The sequence below is a fragment of the Neoarius graeffei genome, chromosome 23 (genome assembly GCF_027579695.1).
Source record: "Neoarius graeffei isolate fNeoGra1 chromosome 23, fNeoGra1.pri, whole genome shotgun sequence".
Taxonomy (NCBI): Eukaryota; Metazoa; Chordata; class Actinopteri; order Siluriformes; family Ariidae; genus Neoarius; species Neoarius graeffei.
In genome coordinates this window covers 15,985,150-15,999,164 of record NC_083591.1, presented here as the reverse complement: position 1 = coordinate 15,999,164, position 14,015 = coordinate 15,985,150, and the positions used below count along the sequence as shown (strand labels likewise).

General features: G+C 39.4%; 1 protein-coding gene across 7 annotated transcripts in view; it reads left to right on the top strand.

Annotated features, from left to right (window-relative positions):
- The window catches only part of si:dkeyp-97b10.3 (NACHT, LRR and PYD domains-containing protein 1), a 92,847-nt gene that overhangs the window by 42,667 nt on the left and 36,165 nt on the right, over positions 1-14,015 (top strand). For all 7 annotated transcript variants that reach the window (XR_009651296.1, XR_009651295.1, XR_009651294.1 and 4 more), the window contains exons 3-6: positions 1,328-1,360; positions 4,758-4,841; positions 10,058-10,093; positions 10,251-10,286. Coding sequence is in view for 2 of the 7 variants with exons in the window: in XM_060905845.1 (XP_060761828.1) it covers positions 1,328-1,360; positions 4,758-4,841; positions 10,058-10,093; positions 10,251-10,286 (189 nt within the window). In the remaining 5 variants the exon portion in view is untranslated. The remainder of the gene's footprint in view (positions 1-1,327; positions 1,361-4,757; positions 4,842-10,057; positions 10,094-10,250; positions 10,287-14,015) is intronic.

Here is a 14,015-nt window from a genome sequence, read left to right as displayed (position 1 = left end):
GAACTACTGGTACAAGCTAACCAATCTTCAATGTCTTTAAATGTCTCTTTTTCTAGCGACGTAATTTGTCTAAGACTGGGCTTGCGATGTGCAAGACACGCGTCTTTCAGCACACAAACTACCGACATTTTTGTTGCTTCCTGTTAGAGGTAATCACGCGCATGCGTACAATTGGCCGTTTATGATGCGAGAGACACTCGCGCTGTGCATAACGTACGGACGTTGGTCTATGATCAGGGACAACCACGCTGTGTGCATCACACGAACGTTTTGTAGACTGAGAGGGGGTCGGAGTCACGGGGGTGTCGGAAAGGCCCGGGGTGGGGTGGGGGGTTGGTCGGATAACCGGAAACAAAGTTTTTTGTTTTTTTTTGGCCTAAGAAAGGCCTGTAGTCACTTGCTGGCTGCTTTCTTAAGCCTCAGTCACAACCGGCTGTACGTGCTCCTATGGCCGGTCTACGTGCAAAAAATGCAAGAAACGCATGGAGGGCGCGCGTGTGACGTGCTGATTTTCAAGCTGTAGACTGGCCGCAGACCGGCCGCAGAGGTTCTTTGTCATGTCAAACAAACTCTAGCCTCGGTCACAACCGGCCGTACGTGCTTCTACGGCCGGTCTACGTGCAAAAAACGCAAGAAACGCATGGAGGACGCACGTGAAATGCACGGAGGGCGTGCGTGTGACGTGCTGATTTTCGAGCCGTAGACTGGCCACAGACCGGCCGCAGAGGTTCTTTGTCATGTCAAACAAACTCTACGGGCGCTTATGTTTTTTTCAGGTTGCAAGACAAACTTACGGCCAACGTGCGTCTTTCTCCATGAACAAAAAAATGCAGCGATTTGGGAAATGCCAAAAATCGGACGGCCAAAAAACCATACGTCTGGTTGTGACCTAGGCTTTAGAGGTCATCATTGGGCATTTAAATAAATTTTTCCATTTTATAAATCAAATAGTACCACTTCTTTAGATGTAGTTTTGAGTGTTAATCATTTTGATCTCGTTATAATGACTGACACATACTATCAGATGGATAAATGGTTAACCTGAGCGTCATGATGGTTTCATGGAATTAAATACAGTGTGTCCTGGACAGACATTTGTCTTATGAACTTATGAATATCTATAACTCTTATTAGGAGCTGTTAACACTGATGCAATTACTATTAATAAAATGCCCTGAATTAAATTTGTTGTATCATTTTCATTTATCTAGTAGTTATATTGATACAGTCCTACTGATAACTCCAGTTTTACGGTAACATAATTATATATTCACATAGATTTTCTGGATAGTTCCCTAAATGGCTTTTTATTTTGCTTCCAAAACAGCCAATCAGCTTGACAATGAGTACACCAGCTCAGGTAAAGTATATTCACACACACACACACACACACACACACACACACACACACACACACACACACACACACACACACGTCAGTGTATTCTGGGTTCTTTTCTTATAGACATAGTCATTTGGGTTTACTCATGACCATATATTTTGAGGTGGCAGGATGACATTAAGAATGCCACAGCCTCAAACCTGGAGCTTTACACTGATCATGTAATCGGTGGTTGAGAGTCAAAGACATATTCATCCAGCATACAGTCTAGCAACTTGTTTTACACGTAGCTTTGTTCAACTCTGGTGGATACAGAAGGTGTGTTTCCCATCGCCATGCACTAGGTGCATACAGAAGAGCTAATACTGTATCATCAACCAGGGTTGCCAGGTTTAAGCAAAAAATTTCAGCCCAACTGTCTTTCAAAAAGCACACAGAAGACCTAGCCTGGACACGAGTGTTTTACTGGGAAATACGCCACTTGTGTTTTTCATACAAAGTACCTCCAGGACATCGCGTGACATATTTAAATAATATTGGCTGGCATTAAGTGGTATATCAGATATATTCCATTCAGCTAGCATGATATAGAACGAGGTGAGGATGAGTTCAATATCACGCTAGCTGAATGGAATATATCTGATATACCAAGAAAAAAAGCCCGCCAATATTATTATTATTATTATTATAATTATAATTATTATTATTATTACCTCGCCCAGGACGGAGTCCAGCAGGGGGTGAGGTATTGTTTTCGGTGGGGTTTCTTTCTTTCTTTCTTTCTTTCTTTCTTTCTTTCTTTCTTTCTTTCTTTCTTTCTTTCTTTCTTTCTTTCTTTTTCTTTTTTGTTAATGATGTTACGGGAAAATGGCTGGACCAATCTTCATGAAACTTTCAGGATAGCTGGGCATTGGTCTCAAATAGAACCTCCAACATTTTGGGGGTCATCCGGTCAAGGTCAAGGTTTTTGTGGCTACTGCTTCATATAGAAGCGGTAGCCACTATTGCCCCTTTTCCACCAAAGCAGTTCCAGGGCTGGTTCGGGGCCAGTGCTTAGTTTGGAACCGGGTTTTCTGTTTCCACTGACAAAGAACTGGCTCTGGGGCCAGAAAAACCGGTTCCAGGCTAGCACCAACTCTCTGCTGGGCCAGAAGAAAGAACTGCTTACGTCAGCGGGGGGACGGAGTTGTTAAGACCAACAACAATAACAAGACCGCGAAAGATCGCCATTTTTAAGCGACGAGAAGCAGCAGCTGTACAAACGCGAAGTCATCCATTATTATTATTATTATTGTTGTTGTTGTTGCTGCTGCTGCTTCTTCCGTGTTGTTTTTACTTCGATATTCGCGCCAAGGTTTGTGCAAACGTACTGACGTAACTGACGTATACAGCGACGTAACTGACGTATACAGCGACGTAATGACGTGGCTTCCCTTAGCACCGCGAACTATGGAAAAGCAAACTGGTTCTCAGCTGGCTCGCAAGTTGAACGAGTTGTGACCCAGCACCAGCACTGGCCCCAAACCAGCCCTGGAACTGATTTGGTGGAAAAGGGGCATATGTCATCGTGCTGTAAGAGTGTAACAATCAATCGTGCAGTACAGTGTGTTCTGATTGGCTGAGAGTAGTACAGTGTGTTCTGATTGGCTGAGAGCAGTAAGCAGTACAGTGTGTTCTGATTGGCTGAGAGCAGCAGAGAATCAGAATCAGAACCATGTTTATTGGCCAAGTATGTTCACCCACATGGTCAAACTCAAGGTCACCAAAAAGGTCAAAATCGTTTTTTCGCGATATCTTCCTTCATATTCATCATAAGTGCTACTGGGCGAGATTTGTTTTGCCTGGCAACACGTATTATTATTATTATTATTATTATTATTATTATAATACGTACACTCTTCATATCAGCATTCTTGAAGGTCAATGCTAGCTTACCCACGACTCGGTGCTGTTAGCATGGCAGTCCAGTTGCCTTCTAGCTGGCATAGTCAAGCACAGTCAAGCCAGTGCTATCAAAATCCAGTAGCACAGGCTAACGACTGAGAAACTAAGATTTCTGTCTCTAGACTCTTCTTCCACGCAGCTCGCCACAGTATTTTTCACTCATACTTAAGTATTCATTTCCCTGTGTAATTTACTTTGTTACTTTTAAAATCAACATCAACAGCTACACACGACGGCTCAAACTGGCAGCCAAAATTCTCTCAAAATCTTCTGTTTTTAATGAAGCAAACCTGGTGGCCATGTTTGTTTACCAATTGTCACAGTCGCTCGCTAACACAGAAGTTTTACATCTCCGACGTGTGACGTCATTGTCTTGACAACGTGCAACATCGTAACAATATTCAATGCTCATTCTTCATTGGGTAGAGTGACGTAATACACGTAGAATAAGCGATATGCTAACAGTGTTGCATGCTATCAAACCAAATGAGTGAAACCCTCTAGAAGGGAATAGAACATGTGTTTTTATTCTATCAAAAAAGTGTCCTGTATGTATAATAATTTTTAGTATGTCAATCGTGAGGATGTCGATGAATTGTTTTGATAAATTTGGGTACTTTTTGTTTGTGAATGTGTCTATATAATAAAAAGAAAATCACATGATGGCTTGAAGATATGAAGTTTATCTTCTTGTGTTGAAGAACTCTCATTTTTCATACGAAATATATCACGAATCTGAGCTCCCAGCGTTTTCCCGCTGACTAGATGTGTGGTGTCAAAATGGCGAACCGGTTCAAAATTAAACTTCTTTTGGTTAACTTGCATTTTTTTTGTGTGTGTGGATGTATCCATATAATATAAAGAACATTACACGGTCATGCGAAGATGTGAAGATTGTCTCGTGTTGAAAAATGACCCTGACCCTGACAAGCGTTTTAGTAACTGCCCTGCCTGCTGCCCGTCCTTCAATGAAAATTTTCTAGAAAGCGCATGGCACAGCGTAGTAGCCTCCCCTGTGAGAGGCCTCTCGGTGCAGCCTGTGGGATTGGAGGTGACCTGGTTTAGATGTCCAACATTCAAATATGTCAGGACAACTACATAATACACCCTAACAATAACCATAACCCTTGTACACCATAGCCCCCTTATATGGTAAGTGTGTGACATCTCTCTCCGCCCACATCCAGTCCAACAGGCTGAAGTAAGACATACTGGTCCCCAGTGGGCACCAATTAGTCCTGGTTGCAGTTCCCATATTTGACCACTAGGTGCAGTAATAACTCTATGGAAGTAAATGTGAACCATGAAACAATAGAATGGGCCCCTGTTGGACATGTCCCTATGGATGAGCCATCACTGATCTCATTATGACATTATTAATGAAATTACTGATGCATTATTTAGCATTTTAAATAAGCATGAGGAGTGTTTAAGTTGAGGCTTCAAACGCCTTTGTTCTTCTTGCATTCAGAAAGTGCAGAATCATCATCAGAAGAGAGCGCAGATGAAGAAGAGGAGGAAGAAGAAGATGAAGAGGAAAATGAGAGGGATCCAGGTTAGGATACACTTAAACTTTTCAGTGTAGTTATTTGTTGCTTTGCTTATTTACTGCACTCTCAGTCTACAGTCAAGGGGAAAAGTTTGCATCTCCTCCTATTTTACTAATCAGGGCTTTCCCCAGAGTGGATACGTGCCGTTCCGCTGCGCTCTGCAATGTCAGTGCCGTGCTGTCAATTGCACACCAAAAAAAAAAAAAAATCAGTACCATAAACTGAACAATGCAGAGTACTTTCCGCACCTAAAGATATCCTATTGCCATCTGAAAATAAGTAATAACTATAGAAATAGGAAGATATTGTTTTATATATATACATATAAATAAGTCTAGACTATCCTGGGACTCAACCCAGAAGTGAAAATAAAGGGTTTCACTGCGTGCACTGACTGCCATTCGCGACCATACATAAAACCAGTTCTAGGCGCTAGATGGCGCTGTTGCATGAATTGACCTTGGTTCTGTTCCTGGCATCCTGGAATTGGAAAATGAAGAGGCATGCTACAAAGTGTTTTCATTTCATATCTAATTTTGCCCCTTGCATATTTGACAAGGTAAAAAACAGCAAATTTAATAATGTTGAATTGTGCCTAAATCAGCCTTAGATGCCACCAGGATGCACCATTTGAAGTCTCTAATTTCAAATTTTTCCAGGGCAGCATGCCCCCGGACCCCGCTAGTAGTCTTCAGGGTGGGCTCCGCATCAGTAGCACCGCTCTGATATTCTTTTATGGGGAAATCCCTGCTAAAGGGTCACACTTTGTACACTGAAAAAAATGGCCTGTTAAATTAACACAAAAAAATCTTGTATATCGGTTGCACTTATTAAAATCATATCCACTAAGACCAATTAAGTCATGTTCTGTTTGACTGAACATGACTTAATTGGTCTTAGTGGATATGATTTTAATAAGTGCAACCGATGTACAAGATTTTTTTGTGTTAACAGGCCATTTTTTTCAGTGTACTTTTATCCATTTATAGTTACATTTAATGTTGTGGATTACACGCAAAACAGGTTAGCTCCTGTAATCACTTATTATATTACTGTATATAAAATACAATTAAAGCGACTCATAAACTCACAAAAGAGAAAAAAATGCAGATTGTTTCTAAGAAGCTTCAAAGTAGACAGCCTTTCGATTTCATAAAATCGGTGAAATGTAGTTCCCTCTGAAATTTGGTCATTGTGATATATATTTATTTCTGCAATATTTAAAAAAACCCAGGCCATTCTGTGGCTGGGAAGTAATTTAATTTGAGGGGATTAAAGCAAATAATGTGCATGAAATCACTCTCTTCGCGCAGTCAAGCAGACAGAGGAAGCACTGACAGTTACATCATCTTGTTGCTAAACGAACAGCTGATCACATCGAGGTGCTCGCTGGTCGCAGACATTTATTATATTTCATATAGAATATTATTCACTCCCTTCTGACCAATCAGATTTGAGAATTCAGCAGCATTGTGTGGTCAGTATTACATATTACACTTACTAAGAGATACTCATACTTGCCAACTCCACCGATTCACGTGATAGTCTACCGATTTTGACAGGTGAATCCCGTCTGCCGATTTTAGTCCTAAAAACTACCGCATTACAAAGTAATCAGCGAAAATGGTTGGATTTGCTCTTCTGATCTCACTTCAGCTGTTTTTGGCACAGGGGATGCAAGTATTTATTCTATCCACATTCACTGGATATGAGCAATCGCTCACTCTGATTGGCTACTCTACTGCTAGGATATCAGCTCATATACTGTACCGTGAGTAGAGAAAAACAAAATGGTGCAGCGCATCAAGTCAGATATATCACTTTGTTATCAAGTATTTAAAAGAAACAGAAATTGTTAGAAGAATATAGTCGCCGTCGCCCCCCCAATATCTCCTGTTCCACACTCTAGCCCAGTCAGTGGTGGTAATGCACTTTTGAGTTGGTTTGCCAACCACCAAAAAAAACCGTAAAGAAGAAAAAGAAAATGGTGGCGCGTGTTGCTGAACGAACCGAGGACGAAATTAAAAACTCTACTCAAAAACAACCCCCCCCCCCAAAAAAAAAAAGAAAGAAATGTGGAATGAAAGTTATTTGATGGTCAGAACATGTCTTTTTTATTTTTCAAGAATTATTATTATCGCATTTTTCACAAATTGCTCCTGTCATTTTGCCAGTTTGTTTCCATTCTAAGCAGAAATGATTTTGTTGGACGTTTTGGATAAAGTTTTTATTTATCAAATTTGCAAAAAATAAAAATGCTCTGTTTCTCAAAACCCAGTGAATGTGGACAGAATAAAAAAGTTATTCCACTCAATCTCGTTGTACATGGCTTATGGCCAACTCAGCGTGTAGTGCCTCATCAGGTATCAGCTCATATATGACTTGATTTCGAGCAGTAACTGTTAAATAGCCTCAAATACAGGGGCGTAGCACCAAATTTGGGGCCCCAGGAACCACCAGTTCTGTGGACCCCCCGCTGCAATTGCATTGATTCCTCAGAAAATATTGCACATGCACAGTTTTTTGTTTCATTTTCTTTATTCATAATGTATAAAATTAACAACACCAGAGGCAGTACAACATTGAAGTGGGGACTCCTCAAAAAAGAACAAATGGCAGTCTGATTTCCACAATCATGAAAAGCTTTTTTATAGCACAATTAAACATAAGAAATAATGATTAAACTGACTGATCTTTTTTCTTTGAGAACATGGAAAAACAGAAAACAGGCTTTCACAAGTTGTAGGAAAAATTGTAATTTATATTCCACTAAATGCCCACTGACGGGTCTTCTTGGTGGCAAAATCACAGATGAGGTGCTTAAAGTCCAGTTGTCTTGCTAATTCACATTCAATGGAGAGAAGGGCAAGGCTGTTTAATCTCTCCTGGCTCATTGTTGACCTTAAATAATTTTTCACCAGCTTCATCTTGCTGAATGCTCTCTCACCACCAGCAACAGTAACAGGCAGCGTACAGAAGATCCTTAATGCAATGCATATTTCACCAAAAATGCTTTGTAGCTGCAGGTTATATATCAAATTAAGGAGTTGAAGACGGATTATTTCATTTCGAATTATTTGATTTAGGCTACTATCACGGTGGTATGCAACTGAATGGGATAACCAGTTAGCTGTTGTTAATTTTCACATTTGGGCTCACCTTTCTTGGGAAAGAAATCAGTAAGCAGTTGCTTTCCTTCATCTTGTTTCCTCTGCCTTTCTTGCCTTTCTTTTCTGAAAGCCTGATTTCTTCTTTGACAACATGATCCTTGTTGGCTAAGAACTGTCTGCTGCGTTTCATGCCGAAGCATGAAAAAATCCGTTGCGCATACAGTCAAAAGTCTGCGAGAGGGCGGACTAAACCAATGTGCATTGATAATGGGGGTGTCTGATATAGGTACTATTTGCAGGCTGGGACATACATTTCAACCGATGTATTCCCAGAGAACATTGAATTTGCATGAAATACCAACATTATTGAGAAAAAAAAACGAAAGGAGAAAAAATAGACTCCTTTTGGGGACCTCCCAGCCAGGGGCCCTCCCTGTAGTCAGGACCCTGTGAATCAGTCCTACTTTACCCCCCTCTACGACGCCCCTGCTCAAATAGTCATATTAAGTGACTCCAAGAGCCAATGGAACAGCGTGATAATGTAGAATCTAAATTGTTTTTTTGTTTTTTTTTAATTTGAGAAACAGGTCATACATGTTGCTCTTAACTTTATCATCATGTTACCAGTTTTTGTCATCAAACCAGAGATAATTCAATTAAAAAAAACAAACAAACCCCCAAAAAAGAAAAAAAACCGCACCAATACTCACAGAATCTAAATTGTATTGCTCTATCGTGCCATTCCATTGGTTCTCGTTATGGTTCTAGTCAATTAGCAATGAGTTCACGTGCACACTCTGGTGATGGCGAACAATGAAAACTCTGAAGAAAAAAAGAGATTTGCTATGAAAACAAGTTCAGTGCAACTTGGCCGTCGGATCATCCAGCATCAAAGCATCGAGGCGAGGTGAGAAGCAGCATTTTGTGAAGTATGTTGGGCCGATCAATTTTCTTCAATTATGGTACTCAGATTGCAGAAGAATGCACCATTTTACACGTTTTTTTGTTTTTTGTTTTTTTTTCCGGGGGAGGGCTAGGGCATGCCCCCTGGACCCCCCCTAGAAGGGCGTGACTGTGTCACACAATCTAATCTACCGCTTTTAATTCTCTGGGGGTTGGCAAGTATGGATCCTGTCAGGGACATTTTTATTAATTAAGGGCACCAAATTTGCTCCTGGTTTTTTTTTTCTTTTCCATGAATTTCCTACACAGACAAAAACACAACAAGATGTGTAATAGACTCATCTATTATTATTATTATTATTATTATTATTATTATTATTATTATTAATGTGTAATAAACTCATCACCGTGTCTTATACAGCAAAGTAAACTGGCCATCTTTATATGTGCGTAGGCTCGGTCATTGGTATGTGCTAATTTACAAGGCTATTCTTGAGATGACTCCATCTTACTTATCATCACTTTTAATCTTGAATAATAGGGCCTACAGTCTTTGCTCTCGGGACTTGTTTCATTTTACTGTTCCTAAGGTGAGAACAGAAATGGGAAAGAAAGCTTTTAGATTTTCTGCTCCAAGTACATGGAATAGTCTGCAGGCAGAGCTCAAACTTCAAAGTCTGGTATCTCTGAATGCATTCAAATCCATGATAAATTCCATTACATCCAGGCTTCAGGAGTGCAAATGTTTTATTGGAGAGCAAATATCTGACTAAACCTTGTAAATTTACTAGTTTTGATTTTGAATTTCAGGTTTTGTCTGTTTTGATGTGACGATGTAATTATGTTTTTGTTTGTGTTGATGTGGCGATGTGATGTTTTGTTGTGCTTGTTATGACGATGTGATGGAACTTCATGTACTGCCATTCTTGGCCAGGTCTCCCTTGTAAAAGAGATCGTGATCTCAATGGGACAAACCTGGTTAAAATAAAAATAAAATAAATAGTAAAATACTGTCTGGGTGTCTTTCTTCAAAGAAACTACACAGTAACTTAACAAGGCACCACTAGGATTTGAACCCAAGATCTCCTGTTTACTAGGCAGGCAGGCGCTTTAACTAACTAAACTACAGCACCCAGAGACAAAATGCTGGCCAAACACTTTCCTGAACTGTGTATGAGACATCTAATCATGTGCATATCTTCTGACAGAAAACGTGGCATCATGCGCTGAAGGAGACGCCAACAGTAAGAATCACATGAACTTTAGAACTTTGTGTGATTGTGTACATAGGAGAATGAATTTGAGACCTTTGTTTTCTGGAAGTACGGTCAGATTTAATAAATCATGTGTCCTTATTTTGTGACGAGGCACTGATTCATCTCGCTGTGCTTTTTGTTTTAGACTCGCAGACAGAGACCAGAGCAGACACGAGGAATGGTAATTTCACTTTCTTACCTGACTGCATGTCCTTATAAGAAACTGTTATTGGGGAATTGTCCAGAAACTAAGCAGAGGAGATCTTTGTTTGCTGACGATGTTATGAGCATGTTGTAAATTATGATTTTCGAATAAAGCTCAGAGGGACAGCATGCACCAATACACGGCAGAGTATAAAAATTTTGCCTCGTCTATTAAAAAAAAAAAGGTTTACCAGATTTAAACGTGTGATGAACCGTACTCTGTTGTAATCATGTGCCAGCTGATAGGAGCTGACAGCGAACTCGAACTCTTATCCCTTATGTTTGAGATTGTGCCATATTTTTCTGCTACGTAACTTCATTGGGCTGCAACGGCTTCTATATGGATAATAGTTGATTAGCTGGAAACACATTGTGGCCCAAAACATCACTTCATTTGGACTAAAAACACATTTGTTTTGTGAAATGGTCGAGCACCAGAGGTGGACAAAGTACCCGACTTCATTACTTACTGTAAGTCAAAGTACAGATCCCACTGGTTAAATGTTACTCCGATACAAGTGAAAGTTGTACAGTCAAATTTTTACTTAAGTTAAAGTACTGAAGTACTTGCTTTTAAAAATACTTAAGTATTAAAAGTACATTTTCTGTCAACGCATTGTTGTATTATTGCCACAACGCTTACAAAACCTAATGCCTCTGAAGCAACCGACTGGATTCACTGACTAACTTGTAGAACCTGTAGAATAAACACCTGGTAGAATGTTACAAAATGAAACACAACTCGACTGAAAAAGAGCCAGTCATTTTCATTTTTGTTTTTAAGCAAGACAAAAAAAAGTGCAAGACCATCATCTGATATCAAAACAAAAAATTCCAGCAATTTGTTGTGATTGACTAGTACAATACTGTCCATCTCACAGGTCTCACCTGTGTACGTGTGTGTGTATGTATTCATGCACATATGAATCTGCCTGTGGAATCATGGTGGTTTAATGTTAAGCTAGCTAGTCAGTGAAGTCAGAAAATGAAACCTGACATGCTAGCAAAATTCTTTCAAACTCGAAATCATATTGGGTAGCTAACATTACTAGAAAAGAAAGATTTCTACATTTTGTTTATTTGGCAAGATTATGCTGAAACATTTCTGAAAGCACTTCAGATAAGTTAACATTATTCATGTTAGCGTAACTCCGTTTTTACATGCTAACTAACAGTGTCCAAGTTAATAGCTATGTGTTATCGTTAGCCGTGGACAAGGCTATGGCAACTTGGCGGGCAAATCCATAGAAAGTCATTTGACTAACCAGACTGCATAGCTATTGCAATGTTATCGCTATCTCTAAAAGCACAGACAACTTCGTTGCAAGCTTTCTCTTGAAATAAAACGTTTATATACCTCGATATGCTTCCGCAGGTCGGACGGCAAGTTTTTGTAGGCTGTGATGTGGTTCGTTTTAGGCCAACAAAGCAAACATTTAAAACGAAACGACTCTTTATTCCTTTCAGAGAACTGAAACATGAGTTCTAGCTATAGAACCATGAGTGCGTGCATTCCCCAGAAGAACCGCCTCCTTCCATTCTGCCATCAACTGATTGTGTTAAATAATGCTGCTGAGAAATCATTGAACTTGATTTTATACAGTCTGTGGACGTGACGTGACCCTAGTGATTACTGATAGGCTGTCTCAGTGTCACCTGCGAAAAAAAACAATCACGTTTTAGAAAAGAAAAGAAAAAACATCCACTTTCAAAGCCGCGTCATAGTAACGAGTAATGAGGACCTTGACAGAAATGTAGTGGAGTAAAAAGTGCAGTATTTGTCTTTCAAATGTAGTGAAGTTAAAGTCATAATTTGCCAAAAAAATTAATATTCAGGTAAAGTACAGATACTCAAAAAGTGTACTTAAATACAATACTCAAGTAAATGTACTTCGTTACTGTCCCCCTCTGTCAAGCATGTTACAGTAGAACACACGGGAGCTATTTACATTACACACTGATTTTCAGTTGTGTTTTTATGAGTAATATTTCAATTTCTAATCACTGTTCGTGATCAATCTGAGAAACAGTGGAAACACAGTGTACCTGCATGAATCATGCTTGTTAACCACAGTATATTGAGCTCCCCTAGCTTATCTGATTTTTAGCTGTATCACACATTTATATTTGTATTTCTCTGTGTTTTTCCCAGCCCTATCATTAGCTCATGTGGTCATAAGGCCGATGAGCTGTTGCCATGGTGTCCGTCATCCACGATTCAGTTAAATCATATCTCCTCCGTCAGTTCTCCACGGATTTCCGTTCCAATTGTTTTGTTTGAAAGAACTCATCACTCCACACAAAACTTGGTTGTTGTTTTGTCAGATGTTTTGCTAACGAGTTACTAATGAATCTTCCAGGCCTTTCACTAGAATTGTATGTCTGCTCTCAGTTCTCATCCGATTTCAGTTCTGATTGATGTTTTGGGTAGATCTTCCCTCGAGGAACAAAAATTGGTCGTTTGTTTACCGATTTTCCTGTTGTAAACAATTTGTTTACAACATTGTTTATTTTCATCAGTTCAATCATATCTCCTCCCTCAATTCTCAACGGATTTCAGTTCTGATTGTTTCATTTGAAAAAAATAGTCGTTCTGCACAACACTTAGTCGTTATATTGTCAAATTTTTGCTAACAAATTGCTAATTAGGTCAACTTAATGAATTTTGGGACTTCTCATTATTAGAATTGTATCTCCTCTTGCAGTTCTCACCCGATTGCAGTTCTGATCGACGTTTTGGGTAGCTCTTCCCTTGAGGAACAAAACTTGGTCGTTTTTTTGTTGATTTTCCTGTTGTAAACAATTTGTTTACAACTTTGTTTCTTTTCACTTAAATCGTGTCTCCTCCCTCCCTCAGTTCTCAATGGATTTCAGTTCTGGTTGTTCTGATTGTTTTATTTGAAAGAACTAGCCCTTCTGCACAACACCTGGTTACTGTATTGTCAATTTTTGCTAACAAATGAGTAATCAGGTCAACTTAGCGCATTTTCTTCGGACTAGAATTGTATCTCCTCTCTCATTTATCATGCAAATTCAGTTCTGATTGATGTTTTGGGTTGATCTTCCCTCGAGGAACAAAATTTAGTCCTTTGTTGATTTTCCTGTTATGAACAATTTGTCATGGGGGTTGGTCCTCTCTCACATCATCACATTTCAGTTCGATTTTTTTTTAAAGAATTTTTTGGGGCTTTTTTCACCTTTATTGGATATGACAGTGTAGAGACAGGAAATGACCTCGGGTTGGAATCAAACCCAGGTCCCCAGATTTATGGTATGGCACCTTATCCACCTGAGCCACAACACGCCCATGTTTGATAGTTTGATCGTCATGGGTGTTTTGATGGCAGGCCAGATGAGCTCCTACATCCTTGATGTTCTGGTAATTTTATCTTATGCTATTTTGGCCAAAAGTTAGTAGTTTGTGTGACAACTGGTCTCAAATACGCTTGTGAGAATAGATAATGATATTATCAAATCAAATCAAGTTTATTTGTATAGCGCTTTTAACAATAAACATTGTCGCAAAGCAGCTTTACAGAATTTGAATGACTTAAAACATGAGCTAATTTTATCCCTAATCTATCCCCATATTATCATCCCTACATGGTATTATATTGCCGTGATATCCAGTGATGTTTAACACTGATTATGTAACATTACCAGACAAAGAGCTCCGCAAGATACGCTAGTGTTAGAGAGTACAGGG